Source organism: Salminus brasiliensis, chromosome 3 (assembly GCF_030463535.1).
Source record: "Salminus brasiliensis chromosome 3, fSalBra1.hap2, whole genome shotgun sequence".
NCBI lineage: Eukaryota > Metazoa > Chordata > Actinopteri > Characiformes > Bryconidae > Salminus > Salminus brasiliensis.
Genome location: NC_132880.1, coordinates 4,615,481 through 4,642,011, shown reverse-complemented (window position 1 = coordinate 4,642,011; position 26,531 = coordinate 4,615,481). Strand labels below are relative to the sequence as shown.

Here is a 26,531-nt window from a genome sequence, read left to right as displayed (position 1 = left end):
ATAACTGCAGTCTATGAAATGTGAATTGAAGAGTGTCGTTTTCAGCTCTTCTCCCTGTCCTTTCTTGCAGGTAACAGATTTTGGCTTTGCCAAGCGTGTCAAGGGCCGGACCTGGACGCTGTGCGGCACTCCCGAGTACTTGGCACCAGAAATCATCCTCAGTAAAGTGCGTACCTGTGGCTGTGCTCGCCGTTGTTTTTCTGTTCCATTCATAAACCACAAATAACCTTTCGCACTGATGCACTCTCTCACTGAGTCATGCTGTAACACATCACGCAAACACACGCATGATCATTAGTCATGGTGGGCCTAAACTTGTAGAAGGTGAGAAAGAGAGAGAGAGAGCGCGGGAGAGCACCTAAATCATGAGGTTCTTCGGCTGTGTTGTAATTTTGCTGCGCTCCTTCTCTCCCAGGGCTATAATAAAGCAGTGGACTGGTGGGCACTGGGGGTCCTGATTTATGAGATGGCTGCTGGTTATCCCCCCTTCTTCGCTGATCAGCCCATTCAAATCTACGAGAAGATTGTCTCAGGCAAGGTGGGTGGAGAAGAGGAGCAGACTTTTACTGCTGTCTGTCAAGAGTTGCTCTCAGACAGCAACAGCAAGTTCATGCAATATGACTACAGTCCTGAATGGACGGAGCTACTGGATTATAGTTGGGGGGGGGGGGGGGCTTGGATTTATCAGCTGATGTAGGAGCTTAGGAAACCCCAAGCTGTGTTGAATGAACCTGGAATTTCACAGATTTATGGAAGTTTGGGTGTAGTTTAGTGGTTGAGATTAAAACCAGGTCATTCAGAGAGGTTTAAGGGGTCTACAACACAATATAACCGTTATATTTACCATCCCAAACCACCAGTGAATCTACACGTAAATCTTTTTTTTAGGGAATATTTCTTTCCATATATCCCCCTGCTTGAATCCCTCCACCAAGAATGTATTTAAAAATGACCTCGACCAGCCATGACATTGACCAGATCCAAGCTGTGATGGACAGACGACGGTGTCAGCGCATCTACAAAACGTTAGCCAAGTTTTTGTGAGGTGTTCCCAGTACGCAGTGTGCTCCCAAGAAAGGTGGTGACTGGTGACCGGCGGGTCATGGGCACCCTGAGGCTCATTGATAAAGCAAACATTAGTGCCGCCTGTCGAATATCGAGTTTTAGAGCCACCATAACATCTCTGGCCATTCGGCATTCGATTCTTCAAGACCTCTGAAGGTGTCCTGCTGTGGTATCTGGCACCAAGACAAATGTCAGCTGCAGATCCTTTAAATCCTGCGAGTTGTGAGGTGGGACTTCCATGAGTATCCATGAGCCATAGGTGCCCATGACCCTGTCGCTGGTTCCTTGATTGTGCTTTCTTGAAGCACTTTTGGTAGGTACTGACCACTGCATACCAGGAAAACCCCCACAAGACCTGCCTGATGTTTCGGAGCTGCTCTGTCCCAGTCGTCTAGAGCGTCACCGTTTGGCTCTTGACCGAGTCTCAGATTTTTTTAAGAACTGACTGTTCACTTGCTGCCTAATCTGTAGATCCCACTGCTTCATCTGTAGATAAAGATGATCGCAAGGTTTCACTTCACCTCTCAGTGGTACTAATGTTATGGCTGATTGGTGTATGCTACAAAGTAAGTCTCAATGTGTCCTGCATTGCAAGCAAGTCTATTAGACATTTAATTAGCATCTCAGCCCAGTTTGAGTTGAATGTGGTGGTTTTGGCAGGCAGTTTGCACGAAGCGCGAATTGGTGGGGTATGAACTTCCATTACTTGTTGGCTACGTTGGGCTACAGCTCTGGGAAAATTTGAAGAGCCCACCCTACATCATCAGTTTCTCTGGTTTTACTATTTCTAGGCAGTGTGTTTAGGGAAATTAACATTTACATTGTATTTCATAAAGCATGGACAACATTTCCCCTACATTTTAAATAGAAATATTACTATTTACAGCATTTATAAGCAAAAAACACAACTGCTCAAAAGCAACTGCTCAAATAATGCAAAGAAATGATGATGATGATAATAATAATATAATAGTATGATATAATAATTATAATGCAAATAAGTTAACACAGTACTAATATTTCAACTTTGAGAGCATTCAGAAATCACTATGGTGAAAAAACCTTGACTGCCAATCACAGACTTTCCTGCCTTGGCCGGCTCTCCACTAGTCTTTCACATGACTGACTAGTGACTTTATGCCATTTATAGTCTGCAAATTCAGCTAACTCAGCTTCGTGGTCTCCAAAACTGTATATTAGCCTCTAATTTAGTAGCACTGTGTGAGGAAATGGATATGGGACCAATTCTGGAATAAAGGGGTTATTTGTTGTTGATGTGAAGGACTTCAGGTCCTGAATTAAGGATATTTCATGGAAAAAAAAAAAAAACATTTCTCTCAACAGGTGCGCTTCCCCTCCCACTTCAGCTCGGACCTGAAGGACCTGCTGAGAAATCTGCTGCAGGTGGACCTGACTAAACGCTTCGGCAACCTCAAGAACGGCGTCAACGACATCAAGGGCCACAAGTGGTTTGCCACCACCGACTGGATCGCCATCTATCAGAGGAAGGTGAGCGAGCTCAGGCTGTGTTATTTCAGAGCTTTAATGGGTAGATGTGCGATGGTCAAGTTTTAGGACATTAGGGAACATTTAATTTGGCTACTGTGACGAGAATCCTCGATGAATTAGTTTTGGGAAGTGTTGAATCTTTATTGTTCTTGGTCAGTAACCAAGATTTCAGTACTGTAGTGGTATCTGAAGTAGGCCTGGACAATAGCGCAGTGTAATCAGGTGATAATCTCGTGTAAAAGGGTGTAAATGTTATTTTATTGTTGTTATTGTTTTCTATTAAAACCGTGGATTTAAAAGTGCTTTACTAAACTCTTAGGCTGCTGTAGAGTGAATTTCCCACCGCTGGGGATTTCCCCAGAGTGAGACATGCCGTCTGATCAAAACCGAACTTTTTCCGTACAGCTGAAGGGTTATGGTGGTTTGGATGAGGGCACGTTTGTAAGCCACGTAGTTTTGGAACTCATTGCTCACTGTTGCAGTCTGACAATCTGAGGTGTCTTCAGCAGGGGAGCGCACCCCGTTTAGAGGAGCAGATACGAGTAGATTGGCTGCATCTGGGTGAAATGATAATCAGCCAAAATATGTAATATTTGAAGTTAAAAAAAAAAAAAACTCTGAAACCGAAGACGGTAGGTTAACGTCACGTGCTAAAATATACATACAGCACATACTCCATGTTTAATGTTGGCTTAAAAATGTGTACAAATAAATGAAATAATTGACTTTAAACATTCAACTGATGTTGAAACCTTACGCAAAATGGCTGCTCCACCATTCGGCTCTGTGGAGAAGTTTTATTTGCTGTTTATAGACTGAAACTGAGATCTAAACCACATCTGCTGGTCTGTGCCAAACAAATGAAGATGGGAAGTGTTTTGAGCAGGTTGAGAAATGTTTTGGCGGGGATGTATTTATTTACAGAGAGGAGTTCTGTGTTTGTTAGCAATGTTAGCCTAGCATCTCCCATTCTAAACAGCAAAGGCAAACTTCAGATACCAAACATGTCTTGGCTGATTGACTGCATCTGGGATCTCAGATGAATCCTGGTGATTTGACTCGATGTGCGAGAAGTCCGTTCCGAGGTGCGGCGTTTTCCGAAATGCTACCACCTTTTTTATTATCGAGCCCTTTTGGACATTAGTCAAAATTTCGTCCTTTGCCCGCAATGAGGGTTTTGCACTCTGCTACAGCTGACTGGCGTGCTCGCTTATTTATACGTGTAGCAAACCCGATCATGTGGCATCATGTGGGGGTTGTAATGTTCTGAAATGACTGACAGTGGGGTGAAGGGTTGATGACAGAGAGGAACGATGACTTTGGAGAGTGGTGCAGAGCAATCGACAGAGTCGTGTATATGTGTTATATATAATAGGGCTGGGTAATATGACTAATTTATTGTGTTGTGATCAGTTTTGTTATCGTGACACTATGCTTTTGTAAGTGTATCGAGGATATTGATCAACTGCATGTTTAATTAGTGTAATTAGTCTAGTTTAAGTGGATGACGTGCAGCAGATTCTGTGACTACTGATGCATTTTTGTCTGTGATATCATTGCAGTATGTCACAGTTAATATTGTCTATCAGAATTTTAGAATATCGGGATATTTTTACCATATAGCCCACTATCTATCTATATATGTGTGTGGGTGTGTCTATATATATATATATATATATATATATATATATATATATATATATATATATATATATATATATATAAATAAATATAAATATAAATAATGTGTGTTTTTGTTTTTTTTTCAGATTTTAGAAAACCCGTAATAGTATAAAAACTTGCCATAAAAAGCCTAAAATCTGAGTTTTTGAAAACAGAAGTTAAAAGTTGAGTGCGATACTGCTATCTAGTGGTCAGTGTTGTTTTAGTTTACTTGCGCTATATAATATATATATAGGGCCAAAGTGCCCCAAACTTGAGACAATATATTATATATAAACAGAACAGAAAAAAGGTGTTTGTGGGAAGCCAGCTTTTTTTTTTTTTATCAGGGCACTTATATATATATATAAAATCCATACTGAGAACATATCGCTATGTTTTTACAGCCTGTAATCAGTAATCATGGACCTCAGAACCATGTTGTAATCCCTGTGTTTCCTTGTCTTGTCTGTCTGTCTCAGGTGGAAGCCCCCTTCATCCCTAAGTGCAAAGGTCCTGGGGACACCAGCAACTTCGACGACTATGAGGAGGAGGAAATCCGAGTCTCGTTCACAGAAAAATGCGGAAAGGAGTTTGCTGAGTTCTAGACCCAGCCATGAGCAGTGGAGGGAGAGAGTGGCGGAGTGATGTAGACAGGGGGGGGGGCGCAGCAGAAAGAGCGAGAGAGAGAGAAAGAGAGAGAGAGAGAGAAAGAGAGAGATGATAGACTGGACTGAGCCTGTATTCAGTAACAACAATGATGTAGACCCCCTCCCGATATACACAGAGATGGAGAGAGAGGGGAAAAGGAGGAAAAAAGAAAAAAAACAACAAAAAAAAAAGTCCCAAGAGAGAGCCAGCAGTGTTGTTGCCTTTCGAGATCGCTTATCACTTATTACTATATACTTATCCATTGTTCATCTTCTCCCTTTTGGTTTGTAGAGAGGGTCCTCTTGGCAGAGGGGCAGTCATCTCTCGCAGTTTGGTCGGCACGGGGCACGGAGTTTAATCTCTGGTACTGAATCGCGGTTCGTCCAGGACGCTTCACTCCTGGATGGCGGCTTCTTGAATGAGCTCGGCGGTCGAGCCTTGCTCTGATATTCTCTACCCTGTTTAGCGTTGCTTCACCCACCCGTACCCCCTCCCCTTCCCTCCCCTTACCCCTTCCTCTCTTTCTTTTTTTTTTTCCCTCTCCCCCCTCCTTCGACTCTTTCCATTCAAAAAAAAAAAAATTCTGTCCTAGCAATACCAAGTCAAACAGGCCGGCCTAGTGGCACTAACAGAAAACAGGTGGTTGTGGGAAGCCAGCTTTTTTTCCCCCTCTCTGTATTGTGTCGAGTTCGGGGCACTTTTGGCTTTGGTGGCTTTTGCCATTTCTTCAATACTTCAATATTAACACCACTACCACCCCGTCACGTCGCTTTTGTTTGTTTTCCATGGCGTCATTTTCACTCTTGGTACAAATTCCAGACGTGTTAAGGCATTGTCGACCACTTTAAATGAAAACTGTCGTCTTGTCATTTTTCAACTTCTAGGCCTGACTTTGACATCCATTATGACTTTTTTTTTTTTTGTTTGTTTGTTTGCTAGCACAGCTCAAATCACAGCTATAGCAGCCATAGTGGAGGGGAAGCTCTGTGGTTTGGATACAGCCACCAGTATGATTCTCACACTCCTGAATATCAGTCTTTGGTAGCACACGTGTACCGTTATATATGACGGCCTGCAGCTCATTACACTCATTACATTCATTTTTTTTTTATTATTACTTTTTGGTTGTTTTTTCCTCTTTAAATCCTAAATTAAGGTTTTTTTTTGTTTTTCTTCCAGAAGTAAATCAAGTAACTGCCGAAATGTGTGATTGTGTGTTGGGGCGGGGGCGGGCGGGGGTGTGGGAGAATGTGAATTGTTGAAGCACAAACCGCTTGTTAGTTGCAGTGAAGCTGGTGTGGATTACGATGTGTTAACACGTGAAAAGTAGCAAAAATCTCCGAAAGGAAGAACAAAAAAATAAAAAGGTGCATGTTGTTATTTTTGTACTGCGAAACGTTGGAGCAGGACTATGAGAGGTCTCTGCTCTAGAGTTGGTGTGTTTTACTCGCAAACCTGGCAACCGGCATTTTAAGCATGGAACCTGAGAGCTCTGCTCTTAGATCCGTCGAGTGACGATGGGTAAGGCATGAGGATATTATATTGTATGTATGTGTGGACACTACATACATACACTTCCCGACACTACAGAACCCTAACCTGCCTTTCCTGAGCAACTCTGACAATACTACATGCAGGCCAGGCTAGGCTAGGCACCCTCTTTTCTTTTTCTTTTGTTTTTTTAAAGCAAAAAACCTCAACAGAAATCAAGTGCCCAGGTCACTTGATGGCTCTCCAGTTCTCCAAATCTATAAATCGCAGGACGCTCTCGCAGCTACTGGTGGGGCTTCATATGTGCGTATAAATAAGTCGGCGGTATCTGAACTCGTATCCGTGGCCCCTTATCGTAAAACGACAAGGTACGGCTTTACTTGATGTGAAGTTCTTTGACCTGGGAGCTTTAAGAGAACCCATTCTCGCGCTTTGAAGACAATCTAAACCAGAGTATCTCAGAGACGTCCGTAGTGCCCCAACATGTGCAATAGCGTGAAACTCTTGCCGTAATGATTTCGTTGGTTTTAATCCGAGCTTTGCTTTGATTCTGTCTGTGCGCAGTCGTGCTCCACCTTGGATTTTGGCGTTTTTCGTGCAGGACTCTGCGGCGTGCTGCTGTGCTTCCCGCTAAACCTGCAGAAAACTCTGTGATTTTATGTGACGTACCTAAAGATCCTGACCTGATTAGTTGGGCGGGTGTTTGTTTTTGTTTTTGTTTAGTTTTTTTTTAATAAGTAAAGTGTGATGAGTTACTTTTACTGAATGTTCACAAAGCTAACGACCTGGTGCCAGCATAAAGACAGATCTGATCTTTTAGGGGGCGGGATGGAAGGGGGGGAGGCGGGGTTTTGTCTTTGGATGCTCTCTTTTTGACACCAAAATGATTGTTTGGACGACTGCTGTTTGAGTACCATTGACGGAGGGCAGAGAACGACCCGAGGCCGGCTGACGTACCCTGTTGTAGAATTACTTTAGGGTTTTTTTTTGTTTGTTTGTTTGTTTTTTGCTGTAGAGTGTCACCTTTCATCCTTTATTTTTCCCCCTCACCTTTTATTTCCTTGTTTCTCTCTTTTAAGACTCCAAAGCATGTCATTATAAAGAAAGAAAAGTGTGGAGACATCTTCACCCTCTTGGTCTGGTGTAGCTCATGTGCTGGGGGTAAAAACAGTGTTCAATGAAAGCTTACTGAAGTTCTTTTCTTTTTTTTTTTTACTAAAAGAAATGAAATCGACAGACTTTGGCTTGTCTGCAGTGGCGGTTTGACAAAAAAACTTGGCTAAGGACTATCCCCTATTTAATATACTGTGTCAGAGGATGTACCAAAGTGGTTCAGATGAGAACCAGAGCTTTTCTAGATTGGTTAGACCTCTTTCACAGGACCCGCCTGTATAAAGCTCCTCAAAGCTCCTCAAAACAAGCGAGCCTCTCACCTGAGCTCCGCTTCTGGCCTGTTCTCAGACGAACGCCGCCACCCCCGAGCTCCCTTTATGCTCGCGGGCCCTGCAAAAGAAAGAAAGAGACGTGGACAATACAGGAGTAAATCCACGAGCAGGTTCTAAGCAGGTCCTGCACGACAGCATCTAATCGTTTTCCAATAACCAAAGATTTATGGGAAATGCTCAGATGCGCGCTCCGCTCCCGAGGCCTCTTCTGACCGAGTATGTAAATAAGTGAAGACCTTGCGTGGTTGCGCTGTTGCAGTCACCCTCTCTCTGTCCTCTCGGTTCTCTGGGCCCAATCCTCCTCTTGAAACACGTTTGGTGTCCCAATGTCCCTCCGTCTCCTCCTCATCCCTTCACTATGTTGTCAATCAGCTATTTTTGTGTGCATCAGTCCACGCTTCAATTTGCCTTTGTACACATCCAGTTTCCTACACTCTATTTGCTTTTTAAAATCATGAAGTTAAAAGAAAAAAACATTGATTTACTTTTTGCATATTTTCTAAGTGTATTTTCAATAACAAGAAACTCTTTTTCCTCCCGACACAGGTATGGTGATGGTGTGGTTTATTGTACCTTTTCGGGGAAACAATACTGTATATTCTCTGCCTTTAACAGTCTTAATTATTTTACCTTCTGGAGAACTTGACGGATACCCGTAAGACACATGGAGTATGTTAAAATAAAACAACAAAAAAAGACAAAAAATACAAAAAAAAAAGTACACAGAATAATATTTTGCAACATGTATCATTCCAATAAAGTTTTAATTGTTAAAATTACCAAATCGTGTCTGAAATGTTATTTTGAACTTTACTGGTTTAATAAGAGTCGTTTCTTTATTATAAAAGTTGGTTTATGAATCAGATTCTCCTTTTTTTAAGCTTTAGTTTAAAACTTTCATAATAGAAGCAATTTTCACTTTAGTCTTTTGCCATTATTACTAATAATGTTAAACTGTATATTAATATGTATAAACATATATATATTCATTTAACTAATGAGTTTTAATAGGTATTTTTATGTTTTTTGGTGATTAACTAAATTTATTTAGATTTACTTTGTTGACAAACTAGTGTATGATCACTTATTTTTGCACAGGTTGTTTTATTTAGAATTATTATTGAGAATTTCCCCACAGTGGGACTAATAAAGGACTATCTTATTTTTTTTACTTTTTAGCTTTAGTTCTAGTATATCTGTTCAACTTTTAAGTTGTTTTATCCCTTCTTTGTAGTGTAATTATATATATATTTATTTATTTATTTATTTACTTTTTTAAATGTCAAGTTAATTGACCTTGCAGACCAGACTGTTTATTATTAGTAAACGTGGGTCTTGTTTGAAACTGAGAAACTAAAATAAGATTTTTTTAAAATTATTATCATAAAGATTGGTTTATAAAACAGATGTCAAAACTAGTTTTGATACCTTTATTTATATATATATATATAATTTTTTTCAAGGTAAATTCATAGGTGTATTCCAGTCATCCCAGTAGTTCCCAGTAAAGTGGACTACACTGGGAATCCAGACATCAAGTGATTTCAAACCATAGGGATCAAACATGGTCTTAAAATTAAATTAAATTAATGAGATTTCAGTATATTTTAAACTAATTACTGAGTGAATGAGTCTTATTTTAAATGCTATTTTAATGTTTGTGGTGATAAACTAGTTTAATAAGAGCTGATTCTTGTTGTAAAGCTTGGTTTATGAAGCATATCTTTATTATTTAACCTGCTTAGTTGTTTTAAAAGGTAATGTTGATGTTAATAATGCAATAAAAACGTTTTATGAACGTTTATTTCTGCCACAGACTGAAATCCTAAAACTAGTCTTTTTTTAAGCGAATTTTTTTTAATGTTTTTGTAATAAACCACAGGGTGGTGTTTTAATTTGTATCATTATAAAGTATTAATAACGGCACGTTTTCGTCTTTTTTTCGCTGATATTAGAGAAATAAGAGCGTTTTGTGAACGTTAACTGGTTTAGATGCCGCAGACCGGCATCTTTACCATTCCACCTTAAATCCCGCCGCCCCCTAGTGGTGGAGGTGCGTGCGCGCAAGCCAATCCGGGCCGTTCCACCTTAAGCGCACGAGGCGCCGAACGCACGCGCGCGCGACGGTGCGATGTTTCCGCTCGCTCGGACCGCGCGGCTTCCAGCGGGGCAGCGGCAGCGGAGGAGCAGCAGCAGCAGCAGCAGCAGCAGCAGCAGCGGAGCCCGGAGATAAACAAGCAGCAGCGCCGAAAACACCCCCCCCCCTTTTCTCAAAACACCCCACACCGACCAGCGCTCACTTCACCCCCGCTGCACCGCCGGCGGCCCCGGAGACGGACTGACGGAGGAAGAGCGCGAGGAGGAGCGCGAGGAGGAGCGCGAGGAGGAGGAGAAAAAAGGACGAAACAAAAGCGATAAAACACGAAAATGTCCGAGCCGAGGTTCCGCGAGTGGATCTTGGACACGATAGACTCGCTGAGGTCGCGGAAAGCGCGGCCGGACCTGGAGCGGATCTGCCGAATGGTGCGGCGGCGGCACGGCTCGGAGCCGGACCGGACCTGCGTGGAGCTGGAGAAGCTGATCCAGGAGCACGCGGTGCTCAAAGTGAACTACAAGGGCTCGGTCTCGTACCGCAACGCTGCCAAAGTGCAGCGCGGCCGGCGGAAACTCGAGCAGGCGTCCGCCGGCAAGTCCGCGGCAAAGCGAGCTTGTGTGGCCGAGGTGAGCCGCGACGCAGGCGGCGGCGGCGGCGACGACGCTGCTACGTTGGGACCAGCCGACGAAGAGCCGATGGAGGACGGGGAGGTGAGCGAGAGGAGGCGGCGGCGGAACGTCGGCAGGGGGGGTGGGGTGGTGGTGATGGGGGGGAAGGGGGGGGAGAAGTAGCGGAGGATCACATTTTGACACGATTAGTGAACTAGTTCTCTTAAAAACGACAAGTGCGCGCACACACACACGCGCACACGCACGCGCACACACACTAACACATACACACTCACACGCGCACACGCACGCGAGAACTGGCGCAGACGGGGAGCGGCACTAACGTTACCGATATCGTCAGCTCGGCCGCTCTCCCGAGAGCCAGAAACCGCCAGAAACCGCAGAAAAGCGACTTTTGTCGCAGTTAATCGCCTCGCGAGCACTTTATCGAGGTTTTCTGTCTCAAAAACGCGAGGAAATTCCAGCCAGGTAGAGATAGCTTAGCTGGCTAACGCGAACGTTAGCTGGCTCACATAAACAAAAGCTCTGCGTGGCCCGGTTGGAGTTCGGGCTCGGGTTCGGTGTGTTTGCTCGGGTTTTTGACGTGAAAGTTGGCCCGAAAGTCTCGCACACTGGGAGACAAACAGGCCGGGGGGGAAACACGACCATCACGGATGTGGGGAAGCGACCGGAGCGACTCCGTGTGTGAGAGAGAGGGAGGGAGAGCGCGGAGCTGGCGAGTCCAGGTCCGGAGAGTAGCGCTCCGCTCCGGGTTTTCCGGCCGACCGCCCGGGCAGCTTCCTGCAGTGGCGCTGCGCCGGCGGGTGGAGCGAAATCCCGGAGCGGAGCGCTACTCTCCGGATCCGGAGCTAGGCTAGCTTCTCTTAAGGGGGAGGACGGTGAGTTGGCTGAGCGTAGACTCGGGGGGGTGGGAGGGGGGGGGTTGGTCGAGGGAGAGGACGGAGACACACCGCGCCTCACTTACACACACACACTTACACACACACACACACACTTACACACACACACACACACTTTCTCACACACACACACAGACATACACACACTCGCTACGGGAAGAAAAGACGCACGAAATAACGGGGCAACATCACCGCTGTGTTTCTGCGGCTCATGTCGGATAAGCCACGCGTGCATTGTGTGTGTGTGTGTGTGTGTGTGTGTGTGTGCGTGCGCGTGCGTGTGTGTGTTTTCTTTCCTCGTCCTCTGTGGCGGCGGCAGCAGCAGCAGCAGCGCGCGCCTCTCGGAGCCTCTGAGCGCAGGGCGGGATCTAAGTTCAGCGCAGCAGCGCCTCTCCGAGCGGCGAACGACTCGAATCATGTGAATCGGCTCGAGTGATGCTTTGGGGGAGGAAAGGGAAAAAAAAAGAGTCGGTTCATAAGAGCAACTTTTCTTTTGTTGCGCTTAACGCCGTGTTTACGACCGGTTTAAAGCGTAAAGTTCGGCTTAAATAGTGACTAGGTAGTAATGAATAGCACTAATGTTGGGGGGGGGGGGGGGGGGGGTTCGGCAGTGGATGCTGTTATGGACTGTTATGGGGAGTCGTGTGATCAGGCCATAGAATCATGGTCCGGTCCTAGAAGGTCCAGATCCAGCCCGGATTGGTGATTTGATTTTCCTGCTCAGACACATTAGGGATTAATAGATCATTAGATTAGTGTTACGCTAGGTGTGTAAGTTGGGCAATCGAATCAATTGGGAATGCTGCTTTAAGCCGTTGCACAGTACTGCAGCAGAATTGAACCCGTCTGGGGCAGTGAATACACCTACATAGGTGGTCAGTAGGGGCAGTGAGCGCGCACACGTCTGGGTGAAGGGCGAGGGTGCTGGTCTTAGACTCCTTCTAGACTCCTAGCCTTTAGGACATGTTTGCCTTGACTGGCCATACCGTTCACTGTTAGCAGTATAAGATCCCTGGTGGAACTTCTGGAGGTTCTTCAAGAAACCTCTTCAGGAACCTGCAACCAGTCGTTTAGGGCGTTCGGTGAGGTGGCCGGTGTTATTGGAGGCCGATGTTGATTCAGCGCTCGGTCGGATCTATATATTCAACATTCATGTTTTGATTTGCAGTCAATGCATCAGCAACACTTGCCCTAAATATGGTTGGTGTGGCGCAACAGATACACCACTACCTGCCAGTGAGCTACCGCACCACGTGGGAGACTGGGTTTGAGTCCCGGTGCTGCGCTACACCAATACGAGTCCTTGGGCAAGACTCCTAACACTACATTGGCTCACCTCTGTAATACGAGTAACCCTGTAAGTTGCTCTGGATAAGAGCGTAGGCTCAATGCTGTAAATGTAAATGGTTGTTGTGCTTTCCTCCTAGGAGGTTTCCACTTGTGATTTGTTACAGGAGCTCATGAGTAGTGGTTTGGTCAGAAATGACAAGAACGGCATGAAAACAATGCTCATTTTGTTTGTTTGTTTGTTTGTTTGTTTGTTTACTTCTGTCTTTCTGTCCAGGACCAATAATTTGCCAATTATTTGCCAATACTGGTGGCTCAGCGGTTAGAGCGCCGGGATATCGATAACAGGGTTGTGGGTTCGATTCCCGGGCTCGGCAAGCTGCCACTGTTGGGTCCTTGAGCAAGGCCCTTTACCCTCTCTGCTCCCCGGGTGCTGGAGTTCGCTGCCCACCGCTCTGGGTGTGTGTATGTGTACTCACTGCCCCTTACATGTGTGTGTGTGAGTGTGTGTTCACTATGCGGAGGACACATTTCGCTGTACAGTGTACAGTGACAAATACATGCACCTTTATCTTATCCAGTGGGACGCATCAGTAGCCTGCAGAGTAAAAGACAGTGTACAATACAATTTTCAGCCTTTCTTTAAAGACACCCTAAGCCCCTAATTTTGGAAGTCGGGACTCATCGATGACTCCGAGTTTGCCTCTAGTGAATAAGACATGGTGATATTTCTGATACAACTCAGAGGCAGCAGTAATCTGCTCCATAGGACCCCTTAGAAAGTCCACGTTTTTGCTCCGACCCAACTAACTGTCGGGGGAGTCGCATCGGGCCCCCAAGCGAGTATCTGCAAGTATGTAGATCATCGGGTGTGACATAAGGCCAGGTTTAGGCTCGCCGAAATACCCCAAACAAACGCCCAGGCTTTGCCAGATGAGGTTAGCTGGGTGTCGTTGGCTGTAGTAGAGGACAGTCTGAGTCGCTGGTGGTGTTTATCGTAGTGTTGAAAAAATAAACAGTGGGGTTTTCCTCAGTGTGCCTCCTGCTGTTCCCTTGCTTGTGGCGTGGATGTAGCAGAGTGCGTGATTAATCTCGTTAAGGGCCTCGTAATGCAGACGATCCCGTTTGGAGCGCTTGTTTACGTAAACAACGTGGCACCAACAGTCCAAAATTACAGGCCAATCTGCCAGTACCCCCGAAAGACATCTACACCAAATGGACAAAAGTTTTGGGACACCGGCTTATTCGTTATTTCTTTTGAAGTCCAGGATATTTAAAGAGCTTGGCTTATCTGCTTTTGTTGGAGTAACTGTCTCTACTGTTGGAGGAACATTGCTGTGAGGATTTGGTTGGTTAGTTTGAAGGGTTAGTACGATGTTGGATGATGATCACCACCCCACCTTACCTGATCATCCCCAACTCATCCCAGAAGAATGGGACGGAGCACCTCCATCATTCCAGAGAACAGTCTGTTCCACTGCTCAACAGCTTCACAATGCCGGGGGGGGGGCGTTATACCCCTCTAGCCCACATCTGGCATTAGGCAGCATGGTACCACTAGGGTCATGCTAATCTGCTCCAGAGTCCTATTCTATTGGCAGTACTTCTCTACATGCACTAGACAAGCTGTGTGTGTGTGTGTGTGTGTGTGCATTTGCACATCTGTATCAGCAACGGGTGCAACTTAAAGTAGCTAAATGCATGTATTACAAGGGGTGTCCACAAACATTTGGACACGCAGTGCATGTTTGTGTGTCGTCCCTTTTGGAGACTCGCTGAACTGAGCGGCGCTCTACGGAGATTCGAATCAGCGAACCGCTGAAGCCTCGAACGTGTCGGTTCGGTGAACTGAATCAGCAGTACTTCGCGCGGGCAGCAGCGCGCGCTTCGGAGCGCGTGCGTGTGTTGGGGGAAGGTGGCGCGTGCTGGAGTGGGTTGGGTTGGGTATGGGGGGAGGTGGGTCTCGGCTCGCGCGCTCTCTTTTTCTTTCTCTCTCTCTCTCGAGTTTGAGGAGCGCCTCGGCAGCCTGGAGCTGGTTACGCAAGGACACGCACGCACACACTCACACACACACACGCGCGCGCGTGCGCGCGCGCCCTCGCGTCCGCCCGCCCGCCCGCCGTGCGCTCAAAGCCGAACAGCGGTAGGCTGTACCGTCAGCGCGCGCACAGAAACACACACGCACGCGCACAACAACCAAACCAAAAAAAAAAAAAAACAAAAAAACAACGCGCGCGCGCACACATGCACATATATGTAAGTTTTTATTAGTAAATGCACGAAGGCGATGCATCGCTGCTCGCGCGCTCGAGCTTCCGCGAAGCGTGTGAATCACCCGGCTCGAGGGTTGAAGCTTGGTTCACGAGCCGAGTGGTGGAATTTTTTCCCCTTTTTGCCCCCAATTTTCTTCCCTTTGTTTCCTTTTCCCTCTGCAGGCCTGATAGGAGGGGTAACTTTTGCAGTGTGTGATGCACGATTACTGTTAAAGAAACACTAGTAGCCCCTGATTTACATATTTAAATACCCCCACCCCCCACCCCACCCCAAAAAAAAAAGAAAATCATCCCACAGGAAGCAGTGCCTCCTAATGCAATCCACACTAAATGCACAGATGCCACACAGATGCAGAGGTCAGCCATATTGCGATGCACAGCAGCTCCAGACATGAGTTTGTTTCAGTGTTGCATGCGGTGAAGATCTTCAAAAGGCTTTAGAGATGTTTTAGCTGTGCAGCAGAGTGCAACAAACGGTGTACACTGTTTGTCAAATGTTTGTGGACACCCCTTCTAATACATGCATTCAGCTACTTTAAGTTGCACCCATTGCAGCTTGTCTGGTCCCTGTAAAGAAGTACGTCCAATAGAATAGGACTCTCTGGAGATGAAGATGAACATGAACCTTTTGGCACCATGCTACCTAATGCCAGTTGATGAGGTGGAATGGTCATCATCATCATCATCATCATCATCCTCCTCCAAAATCCTGACTCTACTAATGCTCTTGTTATTGAATGCAATCACATACTTACAGCAATGCTCCAAAATCTAGTAGAAAGCCTATTTCACTGGACAGTGGTAGGATAAACTCATTTTAATACCCTTCGTTTTAGAAGAAACAGTGAATGGGCAGGTGTCCCAATACTTTAGTCCATTTTGCTGAAGGGTATTATGCATCCGCTGTCTAGGAATTTTCGAACTCCAGCTTATTCACTCATATACATTTTGAAGCACTAATGGCTTGAGCCACTCTGTACGATTATCAGGCCAGTTTTGAGGCAGATTCACCCCCTCGAGACTCACAAAAGGCGCCCCAATTTTAGGCCGGGGGTTAACAGTTGTCCTCCTATAAGAATCCCTCCCCCTTCTGCAATATTACCCATTATAATGGGGGAGGTGGGGGTAAAGAAAAGAGCCTAATTTGAAATGAAAAGTAAGATCTCTGTCCCGCTTGTGCTGCCCTATCCATACATAAGTCACGCAGTAATCTGCGCCTTGCTGTCTGCCGTCTGCTAAAGTCACATTTGCCCACGTGGGATTTTGAGAAATCTCTTCTTCTGCTTCGACTGTTTGTTCGTCACTGCAGTATGAAAGTCTGCAGTGTTGGTATTTCTGGGTAAATCGTGTAGTTTGAGAGCTTTGGTGATTAAAGCACTGTTAAATGCTACAAGTCAGTGGAATCTGTCGGCGTGTGGAAGAGCTCGAACACATTTTTTACAGAATTGTGGACCTAAAAAATCCTCTAGTGCTCCAGAAACGGCGGGTGTTTTCAGGTTTTTATGCCAAACAAGCTGGAGCACACCTGACCCTGCGTGTTTAATCAGTTGGTCTCAATTCTCCAACAATTGATTAGCTCAAGGGTGCTGAAACGTCTTTGTCCTTGAGGGGAAAAGTGCATTGTTAGGGGTGGTCAGCTGGCCAAAAGGACAGAACAGTAGCCCGAAGTGAAATAGGCAGGTTTAAAATCGACATGCATATATATATATATATATATGGGGGTTCTGGTGGGCTAAATCAAGTACCCTCACTGTCCAGCTGTCCCCTTTATGGATTTCTGGCCCCCTTGAGGACCCCACATTATTACAGTTGACTCCTTAACCCATTAACTCATTAAGCTCCTCGTGTCTATTATTCACAGAGTAGGCCGGCGATTGGGAACCCCCCAGTGTAAGACTTCCAGCTAACGCTAACACAGTAACGCCATCAGACTTGCTTCACTCTTCACCATCAAGCAGTCAAAGTTTGCCTCTGAAACCTAATCTCATGTCTTTTCAGGATGAGCTGTCCACCACGGCTGGCCTGGACAGCAGCATGGACGAGGAGGAGGCCAGTCTGGATGCGCCGTGCATGCAGAACACCACTGACTCAGGCATCGGCCTGAGTCCCATCACAGACGCGGGAGCCAGCCTGCCTGCAGCCTCCCCCACCCCCTCGAAAAGCTCTCCCAGCCACACTAGCCTGGAACTGGAGAGAGACACCCCGCACGCTCCCACCGAGCACACACAGCCCGCCGGCCAGCAAGACACAGGTACCTGCATTCCGCTGCACCACACGCTGATCTTTCTAGCAGTGCAGTGCTGACCTGCAAGGCAGGGAGGCAGACTGAGCAGAGCTGAGGCAGGGGGAGTTGTGTATGGTTTCAGAAACTGATTTGGTGCATCATAAATTTTCAAAGTGGTCAGGGCCAGTTATGCTCTCTCGATGGTATGACGGGGGCTCGAACCCAAGATCTCCTGATTGTAGAGCATAAATATCTACTATACTTCAGCCATAACATCACGACCACTAGCAGGTGTAGTATACAACACTGGTCATTTCTTTACAGTGGCTCCTGTCAATAACTAGGATCTACATATCGGGCAGCAAGTGAGCGGTCAGTTCTTAAAGCTGATGCTTTGGAAGCAGAGAAAATGGGCAAGCATTAGAATCTGAGACACTTTGACAAGGGCTAGACGACTGGGCTGGGTCAGACCATCTCCAGAACATCAGGCAGGTCTTGTGGGGTGTTCGTGGTATGCGGTGGTCAGTATCCACCAAAAGTGCTCTAAGGAAGGACAACCGGTGAACCGACAACAGGGCCATGGCCGCCCAAGGCTTACTAATGTGTATGGGGAGTGAGCGAAGGCTAGCCCGTCTGGTCCGATCTCACAGAAGGGCTACTGGAGCGTTGCAACTGCTGAAGTAGTTAACGCTGGCTTTGCCTTGTAGGGTCCATGACTCGATGAGTATTAGGAGGGTGGTTTTAATGTTATGGCTGATTGCTGTGTTGAAATATCTGCATATTTCAGTAGTATTAAATTCATATAATATCATCATTTAAAACACAGACATTTTAATTTCCAGTGTGAGAAGACACTTTGATTAGCATCAAGTTCAATTCACAGTGATGCCACAGCCAACCGTAAGTCCCAGAGAGCATAACTGGCCTCATTCTCTCTGCGTCAGTGGGCCACGCTCAGAACCACCCCCCTGACCACTCCGCATCATCCTAGCCAGCGCAGGCATCTTCTCGTTGAGCTCCAGTGATATTGTTTTGAAAAGATGTGGTGGCGCCTCACACGACTCAAGAAGCCTCCAGTGCTGGTAGAATCATGTGATGGGGTACACGTAGCTAGTGGGTGGAAACTGGCACCATCCAATACAACATTTCTTAGCAGTGCTAATTATTGAGCACTGTATTGGTTTGATGAGTGTGTGTAAGTGTGTGTGTGTGTGTTTTGTGGAGCTGCGGCTGCCGAGTACCTGAGCTCATTACGGCGCGCTGCGTCTGCCACTGTCCCTCTCAGGGTCCCCGGAGCTGGAGCTGGCGCGGCAGCCGGCGGCCATCTGTCCCTCGGCCCAGCGGAGCGCACTGACGGGGGAGGAGGGGCCGAGAGTCGAGGAGAACGCACTCACGCCCGATCAGCTGCTGTCCGACTGCAGAGCCTCTCTGGTAAGCACGTCCGCACGACTCATCCCAGCTGTCCATCACAGTGAACATCAGAGGCTTGTTAAGGGCCGCCGCGGGCTGAGCACGGTCATGGGCTGTGTAGGATTTTCCACGGCGCGGCCACTGTCAGCAGAGTAGTTCAGTCCAGTTTAAAGTGATGATATGGACAGAAATCATGTCGGCCAGACAAGCCTTGTTTGGTGTCTGAAGCTTGGAGTTGGAACTACGAGGCTAATGTAGCTTACGGGTAATAGAAATGTATGGGCTGTATGTAGCATCATGCAAACGACAGGCCTACATCATCACGCACTTGCTTCGAGCTTCTTAAACCCTTCCACAAGTGTGGTCCCACCAGCGGGATTTGTTGTGGTCGGGCCGTGGTTGATGCAGTCCCACCCATGGTTCAGCATAGAACCTTCATCTTCGAAGGGGGCGCGACAATCAGCTCTTAGCAGCTTCCACCAGAACACGACCAAAACACAATGGCTGTGACGCAAATGGCTCCCTATTTCCTCATTAGTATTGCACTATATAGGGAAGACGATGTCGTTTTCTAGAAAGTAGTGGTAGAAATTAGGACACTTCCTCATCATCAACATCTTTAACATTAATATTGGTCGCGGCATAAACACGGGAGTGGCTCTCGTGGGAAAATGTGTTAAAATGATGGCGTTCAGTGGCTTGTAACTTGCTAACCACTTGCATATATCAGCGATCATTCCACTTTGTTGCCACATTAGTGCCCTAAAACGTAAATAGGGAGCCTATTCAGTCACAGACAGTGACCTCTGTAATCTGCGTTAACCGCCCTGCTCGTTTGAGCTCTGTGAGTTTTAAGGAAGCTAAAATACTACTGAAATGTTCTTCTGGAAGTGTTACCACCCCGTCACATAAACTCAGTAAATAAAAAATACTACCTATAAAACAAGCCTGGCTGCTCCCATGAGGCCGACGTTATTCACCAGCTTTTTACTGGAATTTTCCGTTCCACCTGAAATGGTGCAGAAGATACAGCCGCTGAAATGTAACTGCAGCCCTGCTTTAAGGTGGAACTTCAGCTTTAAGATGTAAGGGCTCAGAAAACAAAAATATAGACTTCACTTTATTAAAGCATGAAAAAACAGCCATAATCATTCAAATGGTTCCCCTCGTCGTTCTGCAGAGAACGTAGAGCTGAGTTGCTGTGTAGCAATCGCAGCTTAGAACGGACTCTATAGACGGACCGTTACAGAAGGCCAGAACTGACCCACAGAGGGTTAAATCAGCTGTTAGCTACACTGACGCAAACCTCGGACACCAAACCAGTCTTACCTGATTCCCTGCGTTTGAGTGTTTTTAGCTGAATCATCGCTTTAAAGTCTATTCAGAATCTGCTGAAGCAGTGTCCTGCCCCAGGAATAGCCCTGAGTTTACCTGACAGACCTTCTGTGTTTTAGCAGCAGCAGTGGTGGTGGTGTTGTTGTCGTTGGTCTTCAGAAGCCTCTCAGATCCTGCGGTTCTTGAAGCAGGCTGATGAGTAGCAGGGATTTCTTGTTGTGGCTTTAATTGGTATGGATATCAGACCCTTACTGTGTCTCTGCTTCTGCTCAGCAGCACCAGGATGAGGCTGTGGGTTCTGACCGAGAACCTGCCAAAGGCTCTGTCCCTACAGAAGAGGGTGAGTGTTCTGGTTGATGCTCATGTCCTGTTTTTTTTTTTTTTTACATGTTCAAATGTTTGTGGACATTGCTGAATTTAGCTACTTTAAGTTGTTGCTGACAGAAATGTGCAAATGCACACATGCACAGCTTGTCGAGTCCCAGAAGAGAGGTACAGCCAATAGAATAGGACTCCCTGGTGCAGATAAACCTGCATGAACCTACTGACACTATGCCTAATACCAGACATGGGCTAGAGAGGGGGATAAAGCCCCCAGCGTTAAGCTGTGGAGCAGTGGAACTAACTGTGTTCTATGGAATGATGGATGATGAAGTAGGGTGGTGATCATCTTCATCATCCAACATCCTAACCTCACTAAGGCTTTTGTCTGTAAACACAATCAAATCCTCACAGCAATGCTCCTCCTCCAAAATCTAGTAGAAGGCCTTCTTCTCTGGACAGTAGAGACAACATTTGATTTAAGAATAATCAGTTAGCAATGAACATGTGTCCCAATACTTTTGTCCATATAGTTTGTTAATAACCTCTGTTTTTCCAGGTAAAAACTGCAGTAAAGGGGATGATGTTGCGTGCCCGCAAGAAATAGAACAAGCCAAGAATGGTGAAGGCATGAAGAGAGCAGGGTAAGTGGCAGCGTTGGATTTAGGTTGGCGTGAAAACGCATGACGAGCGTTTCCCACAGAGGCCTTTCAGTAAGTCAGGGATTAAGCCTAGTTTTCTTCCCGAATTCTCTCAACAGTGCGATTCCTGTTCTAAGACTAGGCTTAAAAGCCCAATCCCGGTTTATGTAAATAGCACCACACCCGTCTCTAGCTTGGGGTTTGCCAACTTTCGAGTTTACTAACCGAAAACCCTAATCTTAAACACACCTGAGCCTGTGTTTCAGTGGGCTCGGTCTTGTAAGCTTGTTTTTGTTGTCAGCAGCTTTCTGATTGGGCAGAACTCAGGAACAAAAGGCAATTATGGGAGTCGCAGGTTTGGGTTGTTTTTGACGTGATGTCTAACGCTGCTGTTGGTCTTCGCTCCACAGCTCGGTGAAGACTGAGGAGATTGCACAGGACCCGCTACAGTGGAGTGTGTCGGACGTGGTGAGCTACTTCACCGCAGTGGGATTTCCAGAGCAGGCGGTGGCATTCAGAACACAGGTTCGTCCCTCAGCACTCACAGGGACCCCTTGCGCCCTGGAAAACATGATGGGGGGGGAACCCTGGAAATTCAGAGCTTTGTTTTTCCAGTCATGGAAACACCTGGGAAATGAGAAAATTGCTAAAATTGTCCTGGAAATATTAGTGAGGCCCTGGAAAAGTTGAGCTCTGCAACCAGTGAGGCTCATATTTAGAAAAAAAAAAACACTAAAGGGTTTAAAGAGGGCTCTGCATCCAGTGGAAAACATGCAAAAACCGTATCTCCAAAATGGCAACTTTACAGGAGAAGGAAAAAACCTTCTTGACTTTCAGTGGAAGTCAATGTAAGACTTTATTGCAAGTCATTTCTACTGGTCCATTTATGATGAAATTTGGGCACAATGTAAAAAAAAAAAAAAAAAACAGTCGGCAGATTCACATTATGACCAAAAGTGAAAAACAGCTAAAATGGAGATACAATGTTTTTGCATGACAGTTACATAAAGATACCTTCTGTAACCATGTGTGCACTACTAATCGATACAGAGAGGCTTTCGGTGAGCTCACTGGGCCTGATTTATCAATCATCTGAGAGTAAAAGTACTGATCTGGGATCATCTCTCATCAGCTGATGAGAGAATCCTTTAATTCAGGCCCCAGATCAGCAGCATTCCTACCCTGAGAAGTCTGATAAATATGGGCCAGATGGAATTGTGTGGAAAATGTCCTGGAAACGTTGCGCACAGTGTTTCCCTAAAAAAGAGTGGGAGCCCTATCTCGGCACTGTCCAAACTGCCAGAGTCTGGCATGTGGTACTACGTGCTTTGGGCTTCTGTACTTGGAGAGATCTGAGTGTTTAATTTTACAGTTTTAACAGACAGAATCCTTCATAGGCAAATTAAACATGGACTTTGTACTGTGCCGCTTGACTTGCCTTGACTTGGATTGTGCTCTGGATAACCTGTAAAAACTGTTTGGACCCCCTTGGCCTACTTTGTTCTGTAGCCACTAGGGGGCAGTAGATCCACATGGAGAAAACAATCCCGAGTTCTGATGCTGAATCCATTTCCTTTTCTTCATTTTTATCTTTTGGTGAATTTTTAAATGACCATTAGTTAGACTGATGAGTTTCACCATTGCTGCAATGTTGGGTTAAGGCTTAGGCTTAAGCCCTATTCGGGACGTCTGTAAAATTTATGACCGGCTCGCAGGGGATAAGAAATCTTGGCATAGATGTCTGAGATGGGAGTAGCTACTCAATTTTACCCCTTCTTTTGGCCCCTCCAAAAACCGAGATGATAATCCACTTGTATATAATTAAATTTCAGTTTTCATTTAATTATGAGCTTCATAACACGTACGTATAGATCATGGACTACAGAATATAAGGGACTATCTTTACAGAAGGTAAACGCTGCCGAAATTTGATGCCAGGAAATTTAACCACACTTGTGAACCACCAACGGTGGTTGGTGTGGCACAAGAGATAACACCACTACCTGCCAGTAATCTACCACACCATGTGGGAGACCAGGGTTTAATTCCCGGTCTGGGTGACTATGCTGCGCTGAACCAATAAGAGTCCTTGGGCAAGACTCCTAACACTACATTGGCCCTCCTCTGTAATACGAGTAACCTGTAAGTCAGTCTGGATAAGATGTAAAAGTGGGCGTGGCCAAGTAAGGCGAATACAGCTGATGCGTTTATTTTCCCCTCCGCAGGAAATCGACGGGAAGTCGCTCCTCCTGATGCAGCGCAGCGACGTTTTAACAGGTCTGTCGATCAGACTCGGCCCCGCCCTCAAGATATACGAACACCATGTGAAGGTGCTGCAGAGAAGCCACTTTCAGGACGACGGTGATGTCATCTCCTAGCCCCGACCCTGGCCCGCCCCAACCCAACCTCCACTTTAAAGACTGACTGAAACCCACAAAGCACAGCGTGGGCAAACCACGGGGAGAGAAAGGACTCTATAGTCAGCCTTCCCTCGCCTCGGCTTCATCCATCCAATCCCACAGGCTGGCAGGTCCTCTGCTCGGCAGGTCTTCACCTGTTCTTCTCCCTCGGCTTCCTCTCCTTCCTCCCTGCCCTCACTTCACCTCACTTTACTTCACAGGACCAGCACTGCCGCTCCGCTGTGGAAAGATGTTACCTTGTTTCTTTGGCGATTTTTTTTTTTTATTATTGTTATTATTATTGAGAGGGATGAGGATCGTTTTTCCAGCCGCCAGTATTGTTTTTCTTTCTATAATTTACAGGATCTCAGTAATATATTTTGTTTGCAATATTATATCGTCGTTTCCCTCTTCATTTTAATGTGTAAAGCAGCAGGAACAATTCCAACTGTTAAAGCGGACATGTAAAGCTAAGAAGTAAATCTCAGAAGTTTGTGTACGACACGCGGCAGATCGCTCATCCTAAAAGACTGTTCCCAGAGAACTGGCTTCTCGGCCATGTGAAAGAACGGGAGAATCGCCAACTTTTCCCCATTTGTACCTGCGTCTAATCGCTAGGGGAAGGTAAGACTATGTCCTGGAGATATGTGTCTGGAGTTTCAGGCTGGAAACCTAATGGAAATGTGTCAGGCCAGGTCTTGGCCCAGTTCATGCCCATTTTATAAGACAATGAAGTCACGTTGTTGAAACTCTGGTCCCCGTCAAACACATATCCTCGGGGATCTCCAATAAAAACACACATGAGGAAGATGCTGTTGTTGGGGTTTGTTGTTAGATGTTGATGTTGGACGATAAACACCTCCAGATACTTAAATTGCAGCCTACCACAGCCAAGGTACACCTAACTACCCCATTTGGCGAAGCTTGCTGATTTACATGGAATAGGCCTTTGGGACTGGAGGGTTTGTAGCAATGTTTATAATATTATATTATATTTATAATAATATGCAGTATTGAAGGGGGTCCCTAGAATGGAAAACTGTGTTTTCCGTGGAATAGTTGAGTAATGGGAGTTCAGTAGAGTTTAGAGAGTCTCTTCACTCAAAAGAAAACCAAAATCCCCAAACTGTTACATCACAGTCTCTTGGTGTTTTTGTATGGGAGTGTGCGGGACTGTCCTCAGCCCAGTTGGCCATATCAGTTGGGAGTTAGCCATCGCATGGCTGATTTGGAGTTTTTGAGTGTTTGCTCAAGTGTTTTGTCTGTGTTCTGGCCTCCTGTCCACATGGAAATGCTGGAGATGGAGCACCCTCTCCAATCCCTCCTCAGCTGTTTTCAGTGTGAATGGGGAAAGGCAGCTTTATGAAAACACTGATATCACCATGCGTCTATGTTTCTGGCTGAATCTCAAATACCTCCTTACTCCCTACATAGTGAACTACATAAGTCATAACGCTACAACGTCTACATGCATTGCATAATAACAAATATAACACTGCTCTATTACAGATATATAACAGTGCTCTGATTAGGTTAAGAATCCATCATTTCCTGACTTGCATAGTGCACTATATAGGGAGCAGAGTTTAATTTGGGATTAAACCCCTGTGTTTTCTTCCTTCTGCGTGGTTGATGCTTCTCTTTATGAGGTACTGTCGCGCCCCATACAGGGCTAGTGGGCTTTAAATTGGACTGTGGTTCGTTTTCACATTTGGTGCGGGTGTGAATACTGGGATTGTGCTCGGATGCAGACCAAAACAACCTCACCAAGACCCTTGAGAGATGGTTTCGGTCTGGTCCCAAACATACTCTGGAAATTTGAGAACATCTCACCCACCCATGGTAAACACCACACACCCTTAATTACCTTTAGTGATGAGGGCAGGGAGAACACACACCCAGAGCACCCAAGGAGCACCCGAGGAGCATGAAGGGGTTAGGGCACCTTCTCTGCGAATGTTGAAAGAGGACCTCCTGCAATCCTCCATAGGATTAAATTGGTCACCTTCTGGGTCCAAGACCACTTCTCCAACCTTTAAGCAATGGCTGCCCCCATTTATATTCATTTTGTGCAATTTTTGTCACATGACGTACCAGTCCTGGGAGGGTAAAGGCCAGCACATGCTTGATTCCCCAGTACCGCACAAGGTTGTTGGTTCTATGCCCTGATACATCATTCATATTTGGCCATTTCTACTTCCCTCAGGGCTAAACCTGCCTTAGACTCGGTTGCTTTAGGAAGCCTGTGTGTTTTCGGATACAGCCTTAGACCTGATACAGACGTTCACCCACAGTAGATAGCGATTGTGCCCCAGTTATTGGTTTATTAGCTCAGCTAAATTGCTTTCCGTTTGATCCTGGAGACTTTCAGTGTTCTGCTTCTCAGAATTCAGATCGCTGCAAATAATGCAATCAATAAACGAGCAGCCGCCCGGGAAAAGAGCACAGGTCTGGAGAAACGAGCAAACACCGGCCGTTTCCAAGGCTTGCGTAGCTGGGTGTACGGACCACTGGAAATGGTGCTGAATTCCTGAATGCAGAGATCATCATTAAATACGTAACTGAGACATGTGAGACATGAGACATGAGCTCAGACTGAACTGATGGTCAGTGTATCTTTTCTACAATCCGAGATAAAGCAGAGTCAATTCACAGCTGCTTGTGCCTCAGGTCAGGTCAGGTGAAGGGGTCACAGAATTGTTCCAGTCGTGCTATTTTCCTATAGTCACCCTGTGAGCAGCGTGTTATCAGGGATCTGGACGTTTGCAGAAGGTGGCAGATTTTGTGGGAGATGCTGGAGTACTCCAATATTCCCAGTGGCTGTAAATTCCATATCCCAATTCCATGCTGTAACCCTTTTTTAAAAAAGCAATCCAGCCAAAAACGAGCATCTAATACGCTATTTGGACAGAAGTTTTGGGACACCTGCTCATATTAAAAAGAGCTTATGCTGCTTTTGTTGAAGTAGATGTTTCTACTGTCCAGGGAAGAAAGCTAGACGTAGGTTGCTGACGATCGCCACCCCATCCCACCTCATCCCCAACTCTCCAACCTTTGCTCCAACACAGTTGCTCCACAGCTCAGTGCTGGGTGGCTTTATACCCCCTCAAGCCCACGCCTGCCATTAGACATGGTGCACATAGGTTCATGCAATAGGTTTCTAGAGTCCTATTCTATTGGCAGTACTTCTCTACA

General features: G+C 46.0%; 2 protein-coding genes across 5 annotated transcripts in view; both read left to right on the top strand.

The window, feature by feature from the left end:
* The window catches only part of prkacaa (protein kinase, cAMP-dependent, catalytic, alpha, genome duplicate a), a 30,734-nt gene extending 22,127 nt beyond the window's left edge, over positions 1–8,607 (top strand). For all 3 annotated transcript variants that reach the window (XM_072675224.1, XM_072675223.1, XM_072675226.1), the window contains exons 7-10: positions 71–166; positions 416–538; positions 2,410–2,574; positions 4,719–8,607. In XM_072675224.1, coding sequence (XP_072531325.1) covers positions 71–166; positions 416–538; positions 2,410–2,574; positions 4,719–4,844 — 510 coding nt within the window. In that variant the 3' untranslated portion in view covers positions 4,845–8,607. The remainder of the gene's footprint in view (positions 1–70; positions 167–415; positions 539–2,409; positions 2,575–4,718) is intronic.
* A 1,388-nt stretch (positions 8,608–9,995) lies between these two features.
* Positions 9,996–24,137, top strand: samd1a (sterile alpha motif domain containing 1a). Of its 2 annotated transcripts, none has more exons than XM_072674570.1 (7): positions 9,996–10,628; positions 17,005–17,257; positions 18,516–18,661; positions 20,249–20,315; positions 20,856–20,940; positions 21,348–21,462; positions 23,163–24,137. In XM_072674570.1, exons 1-7 carry the CDS (start codon positions 10,251–10,253, stop codon positions 23,313–23,315), a joined length of 1,197 nt encoding a protein of 398 aa, XP_072530671.1. In that variant the 5' UTR covers positions 9,996–10,250; the 3' UTR covers positions 23,316–24,137. The 2 variants fall into 2 exon arrangements, with proteins under 2 accessions (XP_072530671.1, XP_072530672.1); XM_072674571.1 differs by having other exon boundaries at positions 9,997–10,628; positions 20,252–20,315.
* The last annotated feature ends 2,394 nt before the right edge of the window (positions 24,138–26,531 follow it).